The sequence below is a fragment of the Engystomops pustulosus genome, chromosome 4, assembly GCF_040894005.1.
Source record: "Engystomops pustulosus chromosome 4, aEngPut4.maternal, whole genome shotgun sequence".
In the NCBI taxonomy this organism is placed as follows: Eukaryota; Metazoa; Chordata; class Amphibia; order Anura; family Leptodactylidae; genus Engystomops; species Engystomops pustulosus.
In genome coordinates, this window is record NC_092414.1 from 153,102,463 (window position 1) to 153,126,322 (window position 23,860).

General features: G+C 40.1%; 1 protein-coding gene across 2 annotated transcripts in view; it reads left to right on the plus strand.

Moving 5' to 3' along the window:
• Positions 1-23,860, plus strand: part of NEDD4 (NEDD4 E3 ubiquitin protein ligase) — an 83,938-nt gene that overhangs the window by 18,251 nt on the left and 41,827 nt on the right. The window contains exons 2-5 of one of the 2 annotated variants that reach the window (XM_072148160.1): positions 349-422; positions 3,943-4,021; positions 5,667-5,705; positions 6,498-6,551. In XM_072148160.1, coding sequence (XP_072004261.1) covers positions 349-422; positions 3,943-4,021; positions 5,667-5,705; positions 6,498-6,551 — 246 coding nt within the window. Of the gene's footprint in view, positions 1-348; positions 423-3,942; positions 4,022-5,666; positions 5,706-6,497; positions 6,552-15,134; positions 17,150-23,860 lie in introns of those variants that run through there. The other variant, XM_072148158.1, reaches the window with a different exon arrangement.

Consider the following 23,860-nt stretch of genomic DNA (forward strand, 5'->3'; position numbering starts at 1 on the left):
TATACTTGAGAATATACGGTACATTAACAAAATCAGAAAGTGAAGTTGGTTCCAGCAATTATTTTATGTTTTGCTCCTGTGAATTCTATGGTGTTTAGGATTTATTTCCAAACAACTAAATAACAAGTAGATGCTTATCAAGGACAAACAAATTTAACACACAACATGGTTTAATTAATATTCAAAAGACAGGACATATGATAAAAACTCTAAAAACATACCGGGAGGATGTGTGTTAACCCAACTGCCCCTAACACATTTGAGTATATTTCCACATGTTTTATTTTTAGGAATATTAACATACCATGTGTATTAACATTTATTAACATAATGTTTAAATTGTTTTAGGAAAATTCTCGTGTCCTTCGAGTGAAAGTTATTGCTGGCTTTGGTCTTGCAAAGAAAGATCTTTTAGGAGCAAGGTGAGCGACTTCGCATCTGTGTTCCTAATTTAAGTTTTTTCTGATTTGGTTTATTTTAATGTTCTGTACAAATAACTAAGAGGTTCGAAGCACGTTCATGCGTCGTAATGAAATCTCCACCAGGTCCTGCCTAACCTAGGTTTCTGCAGTAACTTCTGACAGGTGATCGTAAATTTATCAGGTGTCGCCAGCCCAGCCCCGACCCTTTTCAAAAAAAGTGTCGAAAGAGGAAAATAAGTGCGCCAGGAATTGTGACCTTTTCATGTCCTGTACACTAGAAAACTGAAGTGCTAGATAATGGACACATGCCCTTGAACATTTTTGTCTCATCCAAAAATGATATTGATAGGTGTATGATCTTTCACCTATTAGCAAAACAGAGCCATGTGAATGACTGTCTTACTTTACCTGTATTATCAATTACTCTCTAACAAACATAGTCACTCCAGGCCATGAAATCAATGGTGTTGGGATAAGCACAGAGATTGGATAAGAGTTTTTTGTTTTTTAGTATAGCAACAATTTTGGTTTCACGTTGACTTGCAGTGCATAATGACTCAACAAGGCAGACGAAACGTTTCAAGCACTGCACTAAGTTCAATCATATATTTACACCTACTATGCAGTGAGAAATTATGACCTTAAAACATAAATTATTATAAAGCAATTTCTGATATTAGGAGAGTTTCACAACTGTTTTGAAATGGATCACTTTATGCATCCACATCAGCTTCATCGGTGTTCAGTGATTTTGAGGAAATTTAAAAAACTCTACCTGCAGGATATTTACCTTTTTTTAATAAAAAAAAAAAAACTGGACATGGATTGAAAAGGACAAATCCTGTGATTTACATTGAACTGATGACAATGTAGGTGTTTAAACCAAGAGTAAAGCAACTCTTTCATCTATCTTAGTATTTTGTATCTGCTGGTAAATTGAATTTTCATATAACGTATTAGGGAGATATAGAAGTGGGAGATCCCCATTCATGTTGTACAATTTGTGTTTTTACCATTAAAGAGGACCTGGCACCTGTAAAAACGGCACTAGGAGCTGCTTACTAAAGTAATTACCTCCCATTGCTACAACAGATGTAGCAGTGTCACACTGCTAGCGTTATCAGAAACCTCCGTGACACTAGCAGACACTACTCTGCTGTACAATAGAAACGGTCGGGCCTATTCATGAGGGGGCGAGATTAGGAATGATGACTGCCACATGAAACTCGGCAGTCACTGCTGGCCTATGGAGTGGTCAGCCCCCTCATGAATACACCCAACCCCTTACAGCGCAGTCCGGCATTTCTATTTCTACATCTAGGCAGTGTTAGGTTTCCGATAACGCCAGCAGTGTAACACTGCTACATCTGTTGTAGTGCTAGGAGCTGCCTACTTTAGTAAGAAGCTCCTAGTGCTGTTTTTACAGGTGACCGGTCCTCTTTAAGTGCTCTGCAGTGTATAGTGTTCCAGCTAAGTTTGCCTTTAGCTCATGTTTTATAATATTGATTTGAAATGTGATTACTGTATATGTATCAAGGCTGCAGTAAGTTGCACTGTATAAACACTAAAACAAATGGTCAACATCCAAAAAGGACAACAACAGTCCCCTGTACCAGTGTATAGAAAAGTGAACATAAATTTCCCCCTATTTCTACATATGCTGGTCTAACTGTAATAGAGCACAGGACTATAGAACAAGAGAAATACTTGGGCATCTTCAGATTTTCAGTGTATAAAAATCGATACAAACCACTTTTGTAATATGGGCTTCCGCAAAATGCATAGCTCACAGGAACGGGAGGCTTTTCTTTTAATTAAAGGGTAGGACAATTGTGATTTTTTTTTTCCCCCTGCTTATGCCTCAAACATGATCTGATCTATATGTAGAACAATGTGGAACAAGAATTTTTCTTAAAGTTGTTAAAGTATGGAATGCCCCGGAGGTAGAAATAGCATAAATTATGGCAGCATGTTATGGTGTGCTGCCCCCCACCATTAATTATTTTCTATGCTGCCCCTCATAATTATTTCCAATGCGATCCCCCCACCATTAGTTATTTCATATGCTCCCCCTACCATTTGTTGTTTTAAATGCTGCTCCCATAATGAATGATTTTACATGTTGGGCCCCCGGGAGGGCACAATGTTTTTACTGCTCTTTAATTAAAAAAAAAAAACAAAAAACCTGTATTCACTGGCAATGGCTCCCGCTGCCGGACAGGAAGGGGTGCACGGCCATGTGATGACGTCATTACGCAGCCGCGCATCCAGGTTCAAAGAGCCATGTGCGCCGGGGTTGTCTTCTGGCCACAACACTCCACCTGCAGTAATAGTGCTCAAGTGGCCGTTTCTGGACGCTTTGAGCACTATACAGTGATGGGCAGGAGCTTCCTGTCGGATGGACAGAGGCCCCTGCCCGACGGCCGGAGGCCCCAGCTGGAGCCTAATCATTGTCGCTTTTGGAGCGCCAGCCCAGGGGCCCCCAACCAATGAATCCGGATCCAAGAGTGCCAATGATGATGGGGGCTGGATAGAAAACTTGCGGGCCTTGCGAGCATAAAAAGAAGAAAATGGGTGCAGCAGCAGACATGCCTTGGATAATTTGCATAAATATTAAAGCAGGAATTTCTTTAAACAGATCACTGAGAAAAATGAAATATATATATATCTATAATGTCTATAAAATGCCATACACAATGGTGATGTTACTTGTGGATGAGTGGGGAGGTGGTAGACTTCCTCTAAAGCCTTCATGGCATCACCAAGTCTCTAAATCATGGACCATGCTGAGGCTGGGTCTCGCAGACCAAGCGCTACTAGGATGGGACTTGAATATAATACTTGGCAAAGGTACACGTTTCTGGGGCTGAGCAAACCATAAGTTAAAAGTTAAAAATGTATCTTTTTTTTTGTTTTTAAGTGGATTTTGCTAGAATTATTTATTATGATGCATAACTATTTTTCCTGATTAAGGCCTCATTAACACCAATGTGTGCTGTGGCCATGAACTAAACGCCCAAACCTCGACTAATAGAAATCCGTGGGGCTGTGACCTAGCTGCTGACTGTCAGGAGCCTAAGGCCTCACACACATGAACGTACGCCCACCCAAGCTACGCCGGGTACAGGAGGGAGGAGGGTTGAGCACTAAACACCCCTCCCATCTCCAATGAAAGCCGAGTGACCAGGACCGTAATACTGCAAAATATAGAACATTTGCTATATTTTTCTGAGCAGCTGTCCGTTGTGGTCACAGTGCGGGGGCCATGGATATCTATGGGGGCTGTGATGGGGCAGCAAATTGTGTGGCCATGGCAACGGCCCTCATACGTTCATCTGTATGAGGCGTAAGACCTAGATACAAAGATACAAGTCGTCCTACATATTTATCTGGGTTTTATGTCCAGACTTAACTCTAGTTATAAATGAAAGACGATAATGTTCTTAACAGTGCCCAGAGTGATGTTCTTTCCTTTCTATTTTTCTCTTCATATAACAATATTTTAACCGTATGATTTCAGTGATCCTTATGTGAAATTGACACTTTACGATCCAGCAAGTGGAATAATAACCAGCATCCAAACCAAAACTGTCAAAAAGGTGATTTCATTACAAGTTTTAATGTTTACAGTATGATAGATAATGCTTAGTATTAGTCTTAAAATTACAGCAATTGTAAAAAATTATTAATTATGTGCTGAAATGGTCCATACATTATTTTGTACACTTTAGGGACCTGTGTTCTTTGGGGGTATGCACAGGCATTGGAGTTAACATACAGTTGGGTCTGTGCTGAAGAAACAGCACTTTTCTATATGTTGTGGCTGATTCTGCCCATGATGGCCCAACAGCATCATGACACATGAAACCCCCATTTAAAAACAAACAAAAGTTACACTATATACTCTTGCTTGCCTTGCCTCTGTGCCCAGGTGGTATTCCCTTATTGCTGAACTGATGTGTAGTTACAAGCGTCCTATCTATTTTCTCAAATAAATAAATCATTAGTAATAGATGTCAGCTAGCTTCCAAGTACTCGTTTAATTTCTTCATGGTTTACAAAGGCAATTGATGTTTTCCTGTCTTTATTTCCAAAATAGGGGTTTTCCAACTCCCATTCCTGTTGCTTCACTATGTTGTTCTATAGATATTCCCATAGCTGGGGTCAGGAACCTTTTTTGGCTGAGAGAGCCATGAACACCACATATATTAAAATGTTATTCCGTAAGAGCCGTACAATATGCACATGCCCCTGCGATTTACGTCTCGGATCGCAGGCACACCCGTTCCCCCGTTATGCGGCAGCACCCCTTTCCGAGCCCACTCGCCTCTCCACGTTCCTGCTCCCATCCTGGCTGGCCAGTGCGCTCGCGCCGGTACTCACAGATTTAAAGGGCTAGCGCGCCGCTGATTAGCGCTACCCACTTCCCGGGTTCCTATAAAGACTCCTAGCATTCCCCGCCGGATCTTAGTGCTTCATGCCTATGAGGAAGCTTTCCACAGTGTTTCCTTCCCAAGTGATGACCACCCGTTGTGACCCTGGACCTGTTCCTGATTCTGCTCTTTCGCTGCCAGTCCTGACCTCTTGCTCCGTCCCCAACCTCGCATCATTGCCGCCTGCCTTGACCGTCTACCTATTGCTGACCACAAGACTGCCTAGTAATCCTGTACCTCCAGTCGCACCTGTGGAATGACCTGGTGGTACTACACTGCAGCAAGACCATCCTGCTTTGCGACTGGTGCCCCCAAGTAGATAGGTAGCCACAGCACGTGCCCACAAGTAGATAAGTAGTCACCGCAAAACAAAATGAATATAAATTTACCAGCGCTCCCTGCAGCCAGATCCTCATTGCTCCCATGCTCTTCTCTTTGACCTAGGCTTAGACGATGGTGGCGATGGCACCTGGGTCGTACAAAGGACATAGGCAGCGGTAACATTGCTGCCTGTGTCCAGTGATCAGTCTAAGAGACACACAGCAGCCATCACTATTTATTAAAGATCTGTCTGAGAGCCAGATGCAGCAAACAAAAAAGCCACATCTGGCTCCCAAGCCATAGGTTCCCTACCCCTTTAAACATAGCTGTGGGTCCTAGAGAAAGATCTTCAAATACCATATGTGGATTATTCCTGCATATTTTGCTTCAGTGTATGGCAGCAAGTTTAACCTAGACACGTAGCACCATAGACCTACTTTTTTTCCATAAAAAGTTTTATGATTTTATTCTTGTGTCTGATTTGTTGCAGAGCCTTAATCCGAAATGGAATGAGGAAATATTGCTCAGAGTGAGTATTTTAGTTGTTTCTATAAAAAGATAGTGTTTGTTTTTTTCACTGTAATTTTGCTATGTTAGCTTATGTCAGGTTGTAACATTTCGGTATATGCCAATAAAAGGAGACCTTCTTTTAATGGTCATTCTCCACATTGTACTCGCAAGCACTGTGTAAGCATCAAATTACCGTATATACTCGAGTATAAGCTGACCCAAGTATAAGGCCCCTAATTTTACCACAAAAACCTGGTAAAACCTATATTTTTTTTACTCGAGTATAAGCCGAGTTTGGGTTTTCAGCACATTTTTTTTGTGCTGAAAAACTAGGCTTATACTCGAGCTGCTGCCCTAGACCGGGCCGTAGAACTCCTTCATTTTTTTGGATCAGTGTGGTTTAAGGTCTTCTATAGACTTCTTTTTAACCACACTTGAGATTTTCTACTTGAGGCAAAGCGTGTTTAACATTCTAGAGCAGTGGTTCTCAACCTGTGGGTCGCGACCCCGGCGGGGGTCGAATGATCAAAACACGGGGGTCGCCTAAAGCCATCGGAGCCACAATTTTATTGCATTTTTTGGCATGAATACAATATTCTTGTACATGGTTTGGGGTCACCGCAACATGTTGAACTGTATTGCGGGGTCACAGCATTAGAAAGGTTGGGAACCACTGTTCTAGAGATAGTAGAAATTACATTTTGAAGTCTTTGAAATCTACAGATTCACATTCTAGTGCTTCAGCCTTTCCTGGAACTATATATTTTAGATTGTATTTTGTGTATTTATTCTCTTCCAATTTCTTTTCTAGGTGTCTCCACAGAAGCACAGACTTTTGTTTGAAGTATTTGATGAAAATCGCTTGGTATGTTACTTTGCTTTATTTACAGTTGTTTCAGTTGTGCAGATTATTTTTAGTTTATTTTTTATGAATATTAGAAAATTTGAATGTAATTATTTTATATATTATTATAGGACAGTCTCTGTCAATATTCCCCTATATGGAACTTATTAGAAAGAGGTTGCTCAATCATAACAATCACTTTTGTTATTGAATAATGATAAACTGAAAGACTTAAAAGGTCCATTTGCCAGTTTTCTGGCTTATTACTCTTTTTATGTACTTTTTCAAAATGTGTGTAGGGCAACATCAAAATGCAACACGGTGAAAAATTAAGAACACCCTTACTGCTTTCATGGCGTAACTAGCAACTGGGTGGTGCTTATCAAATGCCTTTGATCATGAGCAAGTGTGACCATCTCTACAACGGGAGAAGTTTTGATAGTTTGCTGGTCTAGCACATTTAGGTGTTTTGTTGGCCTAGTATCGATGAGGAAAGTCATCAGCAGTGATCAGGAGCAATTGTTACTGCCCATTATTTGCCATGGAATGCAATGGCATTTCCAAACCGTTTAAATGTATTATTCTACAGTGAAAAAGATAATTCACAAATGGAAACAACTGTCAATCTTTCCATAAGTAGATGTACCAGCACAGCCATCAATAGGTCAGATTGTGCAATGCTTGGAGAAATTGCCAAAAATTACCTAAGAAATTATATCTTTGATTCATTGATGGGCCTCATATTAACGCCAAATTCATGACAATACAATTAGCAAAATGGTACACAAGTATGGCTTTTTTGGTTTTCAATTTTTCATGCGTACAAACAATTTGAATCCTGCAACAATGTCCCATGGACACACAAGACCACAGGCCAAATGTGCCACAATGCACAGCAACATGTTTGTGGGGGTATGCTGGCCGCCTTCAAAGATACAGACGCACTTTGAAAATGGCTGTGACGGGAAGGTTGTGACATGGAGAAGAGAGGGCAGGGCGTGGGATGTTTAGATGGCAGAAAGGAGATCGGGACATTTTCACTGGATCCAAGAGCTTTACCCGCCTCCCCGAATGGACAAAGGAGTCAACTGAGGAGGAATAAAAGATGTTTTTACGGCTCAGCGGAATCCTACAGAAACCTCAGTACAGGCGGTCCCCTACTTAAGGACACCCGACTTACAGACAACCCATAGTTACAGACGGACCCCTCTGCCCACTGTGACCTCTGGTGAAGCTCTCTGGATGCTTTACTATAGTCCCAGACTGCAATGATCAGCTGTAAGATGTCTGTAATGAAGCTTTATTGATAATTCTTGGCCCAATTACACCAAAAATTTTGAAACTCCAATTGTCACTGGGGCAAAAGAAAAAAAATTGTCTAGAACTTCCATTATAAAATATACAGTTTCGACTTGCATACAAATTCAACTTAAGAACAAACCTCCAGACCCTATCTTGTACGTAACCCGGGGACTGCCTGTAGAATCATTAAAATGCCCATATCCCTGTCTTTAATGTATTGTGTGAGATTTAAAATGTAGGTTGGTGGTTACAGCTTTAAGTATTTGACTGCGATGGCTACTGTGGTACCCACCACTTCTGATCCAGCCAGGAGTGTTGAGGAACAGACAACTTTTGGGAAGCTGGAAGTGCAAGCAGGCCGAGAATACAGCAACTCTTTGCTTCCCCCTGCCCCAGGGGGATTTTTCATGATTCCGGGACAAACCTCTTTAAATCAACCTTTATCTCCTCTGTATACCAAGGTGTTCTAGAGTAAAATGTTAGTCCATCTATCCAACAGAAAATGGGTTATTCATTAAAAGAATAAGCCTTATCATCTACACTAGCTACACTAATATAAAGAATTAGGTGTTACAACCAAGTCCAGACCACAACCCAGTGGAAAAAACAAAAAAAAACTGAGAGACTGGTAAAGTCACACAGAACATTATTACTACAAGATATTGCTAATAAATATTGCTAAGTTTTACATATTACGCAGGAGTGGTTAATTAAATGTGATTGCTGGGGCTGCGGTTATTAAGAACTTCTGGATCTGATCAGACCCTGTACAGCTCTGATTAGACGTCATCCCCCACAGGAGGTCAAATCAACTTGGAACAGAGGCTTATATAGATGGTAAAACTTGAGGGGACAATTAAAGTAAAATAAATAAATAATAATCTTTGTATACCGGCATCAAATTCCGTAGCGATTTACAAATCATAGGGGAAATATAGAAATATAATATTACAAACAGTAATATGGAAAAATAGGTGATGGTCCTGCTTGCAAGCGATTACAGTCTATGAGGATGAGCGGGTGATGAGGTAGAGTGGGTGAAGAGCTTGTACAATGGTCCAGCCTTTTTTATAAGGGGATGGAATAAAAATAATTTAATAAATAAAAATGCTGCTGCTTGAACCAGCCATCAGCCGCCATCTTATATACAAAGTCCATAGTCAGTTGAACTACAGAGAAGCATTTTCCGGATTACAGATAGGGGGAGAATTGGTTATTAAAGAGTTATAGTTACATGCAGTTAGCAAGTGTGATAGGCCTGCCTAAACAAGTGAGTTTTAAGAGAACATTTGAAGCATTGTTTGGGTATTAGTCTGTTAGACCCTGATAGGGCATTCCAAAGATTTGGTGCAGCTCTGGAGAAGTCCTGGAGACGTGCGTGGAAAATTCGAATCAAGGAAGAGATTAATCTAAGATCACTAGCAGATCGAAAAGAACAGGTTGGACAATAGACTGCAATGAGAGAGGAGAGGTAGGGAGGTGCAGCATCATGCAGAGCTTTGTGGATGAGGATTATTAACTTAAACTGCATTTGGAAGGAGACGGGCACCCAGTGCAGTGACTGGCACAGACTGGAGGCATCCGTGTAGCGTTCTGAAAGACAAGCCCGGCTGATGCATTGAGAATAGATTGTAGAGGCGAGAGCTTACTAAGTGGAAGGTCGATTAGTAGGGAGTTAAAGTAGTCTACACAAGAGTGAATCAGAGCGACAATTAGTGTTTTAGAGGTTTCGATTATAAGAAATGGTCAGATTCTAGAAATATTTTTTAAGTGCATCCGGCAAGAAAAGGTCTTCGTCAAACACAACCTCTAGACAGCTGGCTTACTGCCTCTGGGTTATAATGACATCACAGACACAAATTGAGAGATCAGGGTTGTCATAAAGAAAATATTTCAATTTCTGGTCAACAAACCTGGATCAGTATCCTCTAATAGTCCTGGGGTGTCGAGCACCAAGGAGGGAAGGAGGAAATGGCTATTAGACCATTAGACCATTCAGCCAACATTTCATAATGGTGTTTTGGTTTTGTTTATACTCGTGCTGGGAAATGTCGTTATATCTTCTTCTCGGGAGAACCTTGTGAGAAGGCATGATTTTTATTTTACTATTTGTTATGTATGTATGTTATTTCACCATTTTTTAAAAACTTTTTACCATTGTGCCTATTTTGCATATTGTCACTTAAAAAGTTTGTGCTCTATACGTTCCCATAACTCTGGAGAGGTGTTTCACTCACTCTCACAGGTGTGTCTTGAGGGAGCTACGGCTATTAGGCAAGTCGAACCCAAAGAGAAAAGCAGACATAGAATATATAGAGTTCCAAGCTACTACCTCGACTTAAGATGTGGAATCTCCATAGAAAATACTGTCTACTTTTCGTTCATCCACTGATCCAGTTGGTATCAAGAAGAGTGTGTATCTGGGTGTATATGTGCAGTCCTGCGAGAAGTGTGACTGCATCTGGGAGTAGAGTGGCTCAGTGCAGTAGCATTTCATAGGCACCTAAGTTGTGGTGGTGGTGGGGTTTACATAGTGTGGTTGTGTGCCCCCTTAGCTGTGTGTGCGTGGTGTGTAGTGTGTGGGATTCCATTTGGTTTCCCTGACACGAGAATTGAGATGACTGGGTGTGCTGAGCGCTTGGGAGTAGGAATTAGCGTGCACGCTGTGATTGGACTCTGGTGTGTGGGGTTTGTGAGATAGATATAGATATCTCTATCTAATTTTTTTTAATTAAATTATTTTATACTGTTCCCTTAAAAAGAATGGCTGGACCATTATAAAAGCTTCCATATGTTCCATATGAATGTTTGTACTCTGTAATTTAATGTGATATTATATTTGTATATGTCCCCCATGATTTGTAAAGCACTCTATAATTTGGCGCTATATAAATATAGATTTATTATTATTATTTACACATATATTATGACACATTTGAATATGTAATATTTTATCTGAGGTTGTATCTTCCTATTTGTAAGACCTTTTAAGGAACAACTGTTTTTCCTGTGTACTGATATGTAAATCCATGGAATACAAAGAGGGTGTATTTTTGCTTGTGACTCTATAATGTGTACTGGCTGGTATTTTTACAGGGCCCGTGTAAATTTTCTTGGCTCTAAACATTATTCTATGTGTTCACTGGGGATATGTGTTTGTTTCAGTGGATGTATAGCTCTTTATTCCCTGCTTTCACTTATCACAGTAAATGATAGAACTGTTCTACCACTAGGGGGAGCACTGTGCATAAGGATTGATAGGTGTTATTAAACTCAGATGAAATTATACAAAGTCGGAGCTCATTCTGACAGCCGTTATGGGAGCCGCGATCTGGTCTCATGATTTGTGTCACCGCACTGTCACCAGGTTGGCCGGGCACGCAGCAAAATATAGGGCATGTCCATTATTTTGGCAGGTGCTGACTCTTGTTTGCCTATGGAGGCAGTATAAGTGAAGAGCGCTCTCCCAGCCATCTGAATGAGCCCTCATATTGCATGCAAATGCTGGTACATCAAAAATGCATTACTTTTATTCCATTGAGTTTTAACTGTACCAAACCGCATATTGTAAATACTCCCTAAAGTTATGTATGCTCATTCACATTTTACTGTCTGTGTTTCTGAGATGAATGGCAATCTGCATTCTGTTATTGTCCAGTTTGTCAGGTCGCTATTTATAACAATTATAGCGGCTGAGAATCTAAACCTTATTAATGATATGCCATTTTCTTGGCATATAGATAAATAACATTACATGTCATTAATCTTAATGCTTTGCTTTATTTGCTCATATTTGTACTGACATGTACAGTACACTGCCTACTTCTCCCTCCCAGTGGACACCTGCAAGTTACTGCAATGATTTGCTTAATTTAGAAAACTTCCCATTCGGAACAGCAGAGTCAGCAGCTGTGGCTACACAAAAGGCATGCTTAATTACCAATACACAGATGCCAACTCTAAAATCTGCCCCCCTTCTTTAGTGTCCATGAGGTGATCCATAAGAATTGAGTGCGCCCTTTGTCAGAGGTGTCTGCCGTCCTGGTCATAGTGCCCTCCAGATAGCTCCACTACTTCCAGATTTGTACATTTGTTGCTTCACTGGGCCCACTCCATCAACTAGCTGAACCCACTCCATTTTTAAGAAATGTGCCTGTCTTCCACCATCACATACGGTCTCCTTGGTCTATACTGTGTTGAACACAGAGGGTTTAGGGGACACCTTGCCTCCTTTTACGGGAGTGTGGGAACATAATCTTAAAAAATATTTCACTTCTGAATATTTTATCTGTAGCAGACTCCAGGAGCTAAACTACAAAATCTTATAACAAAAGTATAGAAATGCATCCAGGTTACATCTGATGTTTCACAAGGTCACAGCCAACGGCTGGCACTGCAGAGACGGTGAAGGGTAACATGCTTCATATATGGTGGAACTGCCCTCTGGAAGGAGGTGTTCTAACTGTATTCTGATTTATGTCCCCCTAAGATACAGCCCTCCCCAAAGCTGGCTTTGCTGTCACTATATCTGGGTCCTATATCTATCTCCAAATTTAAGAAACGCTTGCTGTGTCACTTTCCCATGAGGAAGATTATCCCCCAACTATGTAGATCTTCAGAACCCCCACAGTGGCTGGAAGCCCTTAATCAAATACTTCATATGAAGGAGCTGAGGGCTAGCGATCTAGGCAAATATGAGATGTTCCACAGCGTTTGGCTCCTCGCTTGTCATAAGCTCTTGGTTGACCACTGGCGGCACCAAACCATATCGTAGCGGCATGGTTTGAGGTGTTCTGCCTCCCCTTCAACCCTCCCTAATTTAGTTCTGTTATAACCTTTTGTCTAAGTCTGGTCTTTTTTATGAGTGTCAATTATCAAAAGGTCGTACAGCCCACAAAATGGTAGCACTGAACATGTCATCAAATGTCGCAAAAAATGACACCACCCACAGCTCCGTACACGGAAGTATGAAAAAGTTATAAGTGCCAGAAGATGGCAAAATGAAGAATTTTTTTTTTGTACAGGTTGTTTTCATTTTTGTGAATGCATGAAAACATTATAAAACCTATATAAATTTGACATTCCTGTGATCGTAATCGACCCAAAAAAGTAGACGTGTCATTTGGGGTGCATAGCGAAAGCCGTAAAATCCAAGCCCGTAACAAAAAAATTTTCACCAATTTCACTGTATTTGGAATGTTTTTCCCGCTTCCCAGTACACGAAGTGGAAAATTAAATGCTGTAACTATGAAGTGTAATTTGTTATGCAGAAAACAAGCCCTCGCACAGCTCTCTACATGGAAAAATAAAAAAGTTATGGATTTTTGAAGGTGGGGAGTGAAAAATAGAAATGCAAAAACTAAAATGGGCCTGGTTGTTAAGGGGTTATAATAGGAGTAGATTTATTGGCTATGTTTGCTGTTTTGTTACCCGATTCACAAAGATGGTGCGCTTGATATCCTGCATGTGTCGCTTCCCCGCTCGTTCCGCCGGAGTTCACCATCTTCTTCCTGGTGTATGTAAGTGCATTGTCTTGCGACACAAATTGTAAGTTAAATCCTGCGCTCAGTCTGAATCCATCGGATCGTCCAACGGCCCGCCACCCAATTTCTGTCGCATTCGCCAAAATCCCCTTCTAAATACCTGTCCCAAAATGAAAACGTTGGAATATCCAACGAAAGTGCATCTGCGGGACCTTAGTAAATAAGCCCTATCGTGTAAATATAATGAACCATTTCAGAACTGAAAGGTGGCATGATCAACAGTTCAACAAAACATAAACACCTAAGACAATAGACTTAACAAATAAAGAGCAGACTCCTAAGGAAGAGAGGGGGGGGCGCCAGTAACTTGTTGTCGAGAGGTAAGTGTGCACCTGTGCCTCACATATTTTAAGTTGTTGTGCTGGACCAATAGGAGTCCCAAAGAGCCCAAATGTGATCAAATTTATTAATTCTGTTAAAGGGTGTTTCTCGTACTTTTTTTTTTTTTTACTTTTAAAAGTTTTAAAAGCCACAAACTTTATTACAGTATTGTCTAAGTATATGGTCATGTGGATAAAGGATCTAATTCCTAAAGATCAAATGCCTTGTTTGCATGCACGGGATGTTACCAGGCAAATTATCGATATGGTCCAAATTGCAGAGGAATCTTGAGACCCCTGTGAATTCCTGTTTTTAGACACCGAAAAATAATTTTACAGGGTGCACTGGGGCTACCGAAAGGCAGATATGAGGAAACTTTGGTTTTATATGGGCATTTCTTCAGTCATATTGTCCTTATATAAAGGGACTTGAGCACCAGTGAAAATCACTTTTGTATTTATAATGGGCATAAAGGATGCCCAAGAGCTGGCGTGTCAAACTAAATTTCACCAGGGGGCTGCATCAGCCTTGTGGTTGGCTTTATAGGGCTGGACGTAATTTTATCGCTGCTTAAATTTATCTAATTGAGCTACAGTGTCCCTCCACACGGTATAAGTACATTTGACTGTCAGGGGGATAAATTTGCTCACCTTTCATCAGGGATGCCCTCTATCCCCATTCGTCTTCAATTTAGTCATTAAACCACTCACCCATACATATGAGTTGCGTTTTGTAATTCAATTGAAATGTGGCGAGGAGGAGCTTGGCCCAATCGCATATGCTTTTACACGAACACATTTCCTGTAGTGTATGATATTAGGTTTTAGTCTTGTGTAATATCTTGCTTTACCACTAGATGGCACCAGTGTTTCAGTTCAGGAAAGTAAGTTGAAGTTGTTACTATTTTTCTTCTGTAGCATTATGATATCTATTAATTGTTGTGCATATAATAAAATAATGTCTGTCTTTTGTGGGTTGATCCCCCCCCTACCCCATTAATAAGTTGTTAATATGTGGAAAGATTCTTGCAGGAAATGTTTTTTTCTTTTCTAGCTAGTTATTGAAAAAAAATATTGATTCATTCCTTGTGTTTATTTTTCCACTACAGTATTATTTCATACTTATGGCTTTCTGTGCTTGTATGAGAAAAATTCTCTCTGCACTTGAACCTGGTGGCTTTTTTGTATTATTAAATATTCCAGAATCCTCTAAGTAATAGAGAATTCTTTACTGGAACTTGAAATTCAAATGAATACCGGTGGTTTCCTGCATAGCCGAATCTACAATAGTTTCCTATGATGGAGAATTTTTGGTAATTCAATCCGAACTTTGATACTCAATTATGTGGAACTCCGTTCCCTGCAACTTCCTGTAACTCTATATGTATGGGTAAAAATATTAGAGCCTGAACACTTCAGAGGAAAGTTTAGGCATATTGATTCAGCTAGGACTTGCGTTCAGCTGGGGCGACTATAGCAAGAAAACACAGTGCGCTTTCAATCGCAGGCACAAGGTTGTTTTTGGGAAGGACTCATTCATGCATATTGGAGAAGGTATTATTATATCAAGTTTGGCAGCGTGACAGCCAGTATGCAGCAGGAGAGCTGAGCTTAAATGTCGCTAGAAATCAAGTGCCTGGTAAGTGAATGCAGTTGGAGTACAAGCAATCCAAGACGATTTAGAAACCGTGGAGTCAGGAATGGTCTGTTTGCTTCATGACGTGCACTGCTCTACCCTGTGGCTCATCATTTTCCTGTGTTTGGCTGGGACACATGAAGCAGTTTTGTGGCTTTTCCTGCTGTGTAATACCAACGATCTACATGTTTTTCTGCTGCTTCTGGTCTGCTCGGGGAGTGAGAGAGAACTGCACATCTGAATTAGTAATATGGTCTGAAGGAACAAATGGCACGACGCTTAAGACTTCATTTTGCCACCAGAAGAAGTAACACTGATCCCCTGCCGGACAGCTCTGGAGATGGTCTGGATAGCAATATTCACATGTGCTTCCAAAGTGTCTCCCGCTCTTCTGCTCCAAGTGTGATACAGATGCGGCTCTCTCCACGACAAACAGTGCAACTTTCATCTTCACCTGGAATTGTACAGACCTATCAAGGTAGTCCTGTTTCACCACCTAGCAAAAAGAGTACTTCGCTGCAGATTTCTTTACAGCCCAGCCAGAATTGTAGATGTCATCAGTCTGGCAACACAGACCTTACTACGGAAGACATTTCATTCGTCCGTGATTACAAGGATGGGAATAATTCTAGTTATAACATGAGCAGGAATTATAGCTGTCACCCAGTCGTAAATGACAGCAGTTTCCCAAATAACACCTTGGCTAAGAACGGCAGTTCATGTAGCATTGCTGCAAGCGACAATGGATCGTTTAGTAGTAACAGCAGTGACTATGGATCATGTACAAGTACAACAAGTGACACTGGTTCATGTTCTAACAGTGTCTTAAGTGACAATAGTAGCTGCACTCTTTCTCTAGGTGACATTAATGGTGTACTTGCTAGCAGCCAAACCTCTACCAAAACTGAATTGAATGCTTCCAAACTAAATAATGTTCGCCAGGTTTATTCTAGGTGTAAAAGTACTTTTCCTTTTGACCAAGATGAACTAGACAAAGAAGTGATTATGGGAAATCTGCCATCAAGAAGGAAAACCAGGCTTCCTTTGAGACGTTGTTCCTCTTTAGTCATCTTCCCTCGGAGTCCCTCTGAGACACCACCAACCTCTCCAACTACTTTGAGCCCCCCAGTTAATAGGGGTCCTTATCAGACATCCTATCAGTTCATGCTTTGTTCTAATGAGCTTGCCCAGAAGGAAGATCAGACCTCCTCAAAGGGTTTTCTTTCAACAGCAGTCAATGGAGTCCGTCTTTCCAAAAATAATTGCACTATTGGTGAAGTTAGAGATGTTAAACCACTTTACTTGAATGACTCTTCACAAGAGGCCTGTCTATCACATGATCTTCTGAACACAGACACCGCAGAGGAGGAATTTTCTTCTATTTCACTATATGTTTCTCCCCAGAGACCATTGTCCGCAGGCAGCCAACGTGACCATGTAAAATCACGCAGACCTTATGATCCGAAGCCTTGCAATGGAGCGCAGTCGCATCGGCACATCCACTTGTCCCGCAGTACCTCTGCGTGTTCCCCTTCTAAAAAGATTGCTGAATGTCAAATAAATTTTAATGGAGACCAGGGCAGCAAAGTTGTTCCCAACAGGAAATCAAGCATTCTTTTTCAAAGAAGTATATCAGAAGGACCTCCCAGCAAACTTAACTCTTCTAGTCTTAAGTATAATTATCCAAAATTGGGGTCATCCCATTTGCACATACAATTTGCACCTGGAAGGGAAAGCAGGATATGTAGCTATAAGAGGCAATCTATTAGGAACCCCTCCACTGATGTGACAGTCAAGCCCTCTGTGAAACCCCTCAAGGTGAGTTCCCCCTTCAATTGTGATAGTTGCCTAAAAGCCTGTTGTTTTATAGCAATTAAATCTTTGCACTAATATGCATTTACTCCATGTTGCAAAAATGAAAAGTGAATGTAACTCTATATGGTGCAGTAGTGGTTAACCCTACGGCACGTTTACGTTTTACATATTCTAATAGATTTATGGTGATATTTTGTGTGTGTGTGTGTAAATTATATATATATACACACGTATATGAAGTCTTTTTTTATTTTTGAATGTGATTTAAGAGCTACTGGTTGTCATTAGAGTTTGTCTCTATACCAGTCTTGACAATAAACTTGAATTCACTATTGTTTATTATAATGTTTCTATTTGGTAGATAGATGTTGCTTTGGGTTAAGTTGTATATATGTGATTGTTTCAATGCCTAGTAACTCTTTTATACAGTTAACATTGGCCCCTGAGTGTGAATGTGTTCATTGCAGCCATAGTACCGCATTGTAGGCCAGTTAAAAATAAACAGCTCCCAAAATATTTCCCTTGACTCCAGTTAGTCTGGTCATGTATACTGATACGTCGAGTGCGGTTTCAAATTTAACAAGTTGATATTAGAGCAGTGTTTAGTAATGCCAGCTATCTGTACACAGCAGTCATGAAATTAAATCGGTGCTTTACTCAGGCTCTGCCATCACTGAAAGGTCTGTGCGTTCTTCATTTGTGTGTCCAAGTTTAAGCCTCTAGTAGCATAATATCGAATTCCCTGCTTCAATAGTCAACAGCTTGTTAAGGATGGCTTTCTAAAATTCACTGTGAATTGTGAATTCACTTATGATTGTTGGGCTTGTCCATGCTGTTCTTTTAAAATAAGTGTGCCTGAATAAGTAGAAAGATGATTGTTGTACTTTCCATAAGGATAAGTAGATTGCATTAACTATGCTGATTTTTGTAAAATCAGTATAATTTAATATACAGGCGGTCCCCTACTTAAGGACACCCGACTTACAGACAACCCATAGTTACAGACGGACCCCTCTGCCCACTGTGACCTCTGGTGAAGCTCTCTGGATGCTTTACTATAGTCCCAGACTGCAATGATCAGCTGTAAGATGTCTGTAATGAAGCTTTATTGATAATTCTTGGTCCAATTACACCAAAAATTTTGAAACTCCAATTGTCACTGGGGCAAAAGAAAAAAAATTGTCTAGAACTTCCATTATAAAATATACAGTTTCGACTTGCATACAAATTCAACTTAAGAACAAACCTCCAGACCCTATCTTGTATGTAACCCGGGGACTGCCTGTAAAGTGTTGGCATGCTTACAAGTGGGCTACTTAATCTGAAAAATTGTTGTGGTAGTAACTCTGCATTGGGTTTTCCTTATCCAAGAATAGGTGATAATTGTTAGGCTGCTGAGGTCGCTAGATCTTTATCTAAGTTACTTGCTTTTATTTATCTTTTTGACTGTGGGTGATTTGGGCCAAATAAAAATTTTTGATTATTCCAAACTAAAAAGGGTTAAAAATTTAGTTTGATACAGAAAGCGGTGTTTTCTTTATACAAATCCCCCTCACCGTCTTTTTTTTTTTTTTTGTGGATCTCTGCTTCTGTCTTTTTAAATGGGAACCTTCACTGTTAACTTCCTGTGGATAAACGGTTCTGTGTTATATAACGGGACGTGTACCTGTGTGAGATCACATGACCATAGACTGATTTCTATCCACTGGGTGTAAGGAATGATTGACAGCAAGCAGAGATCTAGAAAACCCAGAGGAACTGATACAGAAAGTGTATCGGGAAAATTGTACAACTTTTCATCATACAAACATTAACGTTTATTTGCTGATACTAGAAAACTAGGTCAATTCTATATTTTAATTAAATTTTATTTTTATTTCATGGATCTAAAGGATCAGTTTTTCCCATGAGCTAAGAGGCAGCAATGAACATCTAGCCACAGCTTGTGGTCATTTAGTCTTGAATTTTTGCTGCATGAAGTGTGAGGGGAGGCTTATTTTTGTGCTATGGGAATTGATCCTTAAATGCATTATTCCACAAAATGCTCATATGTTTACATAATTGATGGAAATGTAATCGTTTATTGTGTAGTGGTAATATATTTAATTCCACTGACCACTTTTTTGTTTGTGAAAGTGTAGGGAGGGCAAAATATTAGGTAAATTACCAATATACATCTATTAAAAGTTCTGCTCCGCTTTTTTCATTTGCAGTGTCCTGTGCAATTTTGTTTACACTTCAGTACTGGATATATATTGCTGTATTCCTCTATTCTTTGTGTTACTAGGTATTGTCATACACTGATAAACTGTAATTTTGGCACAATAGAGGAGGCCTAGGGTTCATATTTGTCCTATGAAAGTGAGAATAAAATACTGATAGAATTGAAATCTTGTCAGCACTAAAAATATAATTTATCACTAATGATAAAAATCTGAACAATCAACTATGGAAGATAACAAAAGGTTTAACAAATTGTCGTAGCAACATAATAAAGTGGTACAATATGTTCCCAGCAAAGGGAATAATCTTGGCCGATTACTATTAATTGTGGTGATAATTATAAATGGATGAAGAACATTTTTAAGGATGTCTTTTGACAGAATTATTGGCCCCGAAGTGTCTGCTGGATTACTCCATCGCCTGGCAGTCAGTAGACAGGAGTGTTGTGTTCCGACAGCTTTCTGCTTGCGAAAGTTGGCAGTAACGCAGTGACCAGCAGCAGCATCATTTTGTAATAACCACTGAGCCGCTGAAATGGCTGAATCCAGCTCACTGAGCTTAATAAGTGGAAGTGGAAGGAATAGTAGGAACGTAGAAATGTTGGAGAACATCAAGACATCATTGATTATCTCATATTTACAAAATAAAATGGAACAGTAATAATAATTTATATAGCGCACACAGATTACGCAGCGCTGCACAGAGCTTGCTAAATTGGTAAATCTACCATTTGTTTTTATGCATTTTGAACCCAACATACGTTGAGATTGCTGTAGCTACTCTGAACTTATAAAATTATGATAATGAGGCTCTGTGGCTCGTGTGGTTGGCTCGGCGATTTTAAACAAACTCAGATTGGTTAGTCCTGTCTGGACAGTTCAGGAAGCTCTGTGAAGCACAGACGCCAGTATGCACCCAGCTTTCCCAAGGTCCTGAATTTTATAATTTTTTTTGAGTAAGACCACTCGGATCATGGGTTAAACAAGATATGCATCAGTGTAGCTACAGTATTCTCAAGGTATGTTTGGTTCACAATGCATAAAAGAAAACGGTAGATTTCCTTTTGATAAGGACTTGATATGCTGTGCTGATATGAAATGTACAGTTGCCAATCAGCTCAACTAAATGTGGATCACAATACCACACCCAGCCATCAACCAATGGCATTTTTTTGTAATGTTTCTTTTACAGGTGCTGAAGAAGATCTATCTAAAGTGACTGAATAAAATCTCTCCTTCCCTCCTTCTATATTTTTGTTCCCATCTATGATTCCCCACAGTCTTCTAGTGAATGTTTTCCATATTTCACATCTGGCAGAGTTGCTCTCCAGCCAAGCTTTATTGGCCTGTGGTAGCTGACTTTTGTGGGTTTTGTTCATAATTATAATCTGTCCTCTGTCTGTTAGCAAACTGAAATGCATAGCCTTGGCTATAACAAAAATGCTTACACCCTTCATTCAGAAGCAGCTGTCTATCTCATATTGGAAGCACCCTGAACATTGATCGTTTAACACCCTTTATGTGTGTTAAACGAGTCGTTTGACTCGTTTAACACACATAAAGGGGGTTTAGCATTTGGATATGTGGAATAATAAAAGGTGTACTTGCCCTGCTCGATGGTCATTTGGCCCTCTGACAAAGGTGCTAGAGCATGGACTCATCTTTGACATAAAAGGGCCCTGTTGTCATCACTAAAGAGGAAGTGCTGGAAGCATGTACTTGGGAGATGAACAGCTTCTGCTGGTACAGTGAAGTTCCATAGTGGTAGTACGGTCCTGATAAACAGGGAGGGTGAACTAACTTGGAGGCTACAAAAGGAGATAAGCAGGTTGTAGGTAGAACTGCTGTATTTTACTTGTTGTGCTGGGGTTTCTTTTCTTTACTCCAAGAGCCAAGAGGAGCTGGCTACACACAACCTGCTGTGCAGGGCTTCATGGGAAATGTAGTCTCTGCTGGAGAATTTGGTTACAAGCAAATAAACTGTTTGATGTGAACAAAAGAACATGTAAATTAGTTTACAGAAGCTGTGCTAGAGTAGGGGAATTTGATTGTCAGTGTTCTAGAAAAAAGTGGTGACTCAAAAACCTTGCCTGTCACCATTGTTAGACACTCTTGAAATAGTTAGTGACCATTTAATATAATGCAGCTGTCTTCTCTCAGTATTTTATAAGGTTACAAGGTTGTAATAATTTTTCTCACTGTATTTGTCAAGCCACACGGCTTTCCAAAGGAACATGTTTTTCATACTTATTCAAAGTTGTATTTTTCTTTTTTGCCCGTAGCCATAGAATAGCTTTCTTCTCTTCTGCCCGACTGTTGGATAACTGTAGCGTTGGTCTACATTTGCATCTCTTCTTTTATATATGCTCAGTGTATAAGCCAGGAAAGCTCCCAACTTCTACACTGAGCTTATGCATAGACATATACTGGCGTCCACTAGAGGCATCCATTTTGCATGTGTCTGACCATTATACGTTGTATACTGTGGAAAACCTAGCATGGAAAACAGCAAGCTATGTCTTTTCATCCTGCTCTCTCCTGTTCAGCCACTTTCACATTTAGAAATGGTGGACAGATGCAACGGTGGTGCATCCCTCCCCAGGCCTCCACCAAGTGTATGCTCAAGGTGGTCCCCAGTGATGTCACTGGTGGAAACACCCTGAAGGTCAGCAGCAAATCATTGGCTGTTGCTAATGTTCGGTCCTCCTCCTGCTTTGGGGGTAGGTGGAAGAACAGGACAACATATCCTTGTTCTCCATTGAAAGGACACATCGGGAATTGACCATCCTTACAATAGAGGGCAAAAACGAGATGTGAATGTGGCCCTAATTTTGCAACAAGATGGTCTATTTGCTTCTTATGTGATGATATTCTTGCCTTTGAAGGACACAGCCAGCTTTTCAATGCATTATTTGGACTATATAAATATTATATTCTTGTTTCCTTGGCGCCTGTGTGCTGCAGCATAGTCGATACATGCTTTTAATCACCTGACTGTGGAAATCCCCGGTTTCGCTGGGCTTTCTGATGCTGTTAAAACTATTGTTAGATATTTTAAGTTTGCCAAACAACCCCTTAAAAATTAAAATCTTGCTACACAAAGTTTGTGTATTAGCCCTAGCCTTATTGCTACAGCCCTTAATTGCACCATTTATTTAGTAGGCATTTTATATGCCATGGGAGGCTTAATGTGTGCACACCTGTAAGTCACCTGTGCCAAATATTGATATTTTAGAGTAGTGCGTTGTTTGAAAGCGTGACCGGCACATTTATTTTTAGTGCGAGTGAAGAAACATTCTGTGTTGATTAAAATAACCACTTGATGGTCACTCCTACTGTGTCTTCTGTGAAGCCATTTAAATCCAGAATGTACAGTTATGTCTGGGACATTTTGGCAGAAAGAATGTTGGCCTAGAAAATAGCCTTCTTGAGTCTGTATTTGTATAAGTCGCAGCAATAGTCCACATCTCTGTTTATTTTCCTTTCTGTTTAAGTTGATATTTTATATTCCCTCCAATAAAAATCTTGTTCTCCTGCTCTACAACTGTAGACTTCTGTGTGTAGCCTAACCAAACTTGCATCTGGACAGACCCTCATATAGGTAAGCCAGATGACCAAATAGATTTTCAAGTTCCTTGAAGTGGCACATTTATTGAAGAATGTCTTTGGAAAGTTGAGCCCTGAATGACCTTGCACATAAAGCTATAGAATGGCACTTTGTTGAAGGCTCCGGTAATGAGCAGCCACAGGTGTTTATACCTTGTGTTTTTCTTTCCACTCCTCGCGGCTGGGGGTGTTCTACATTAGCAGGTAAACAGCTCGCTGGTGCATACAAGGAGAGTGTATGATATGTGGCATATCCTGTATTATATACAGAGCCTTAAACATTTTAGCTTTTCACTTGAACAGAAATAGTTGATGTGATTCTGCAAATAGAGAAGTTTTTAATTACCGCCTTTTTATTTTAACACTGCGTATTTGGAGCATAGACCGTTATAGATTTCCTATTTGAACATAGTTCCAGTACTTCAGTGCTGCCACGTGTTCTCTGGCATTTGGTTATTAATATTGTCCTGCATTCTTGTCTTCCTTACTATTTAAAATTCAGGTTTTCAATGCTGTATTTGGTATTAAAGTGACTTTCCCATTATGTGCATTCATAGCACACTTGATGAGCATGTCATAAATGTATGATGGGCAGAGACCAGTTTGAGATATGGGAAAATGAGCACACAACTACCCTGTTTCTCCTAAAATAGGACGTTCCCCTAAAATAAGACCTAGTACAATTTTTTTTATTTTTTAGAAATATAAGACCTCGCCCGAAAATAAGACCTAGTATCTGTCATTGCTACATCTCCCCCCAAGCCATATATTAGAGGGTAGTAGTGAAAACAAGTAGCGCTCATAGGGTAATATTGTAAGGTAGTGTATAAGTTATATAGTTAAGTCGTTTGCTCACCTGGTCGGGTTGTGCTCAACAAGGCACAAC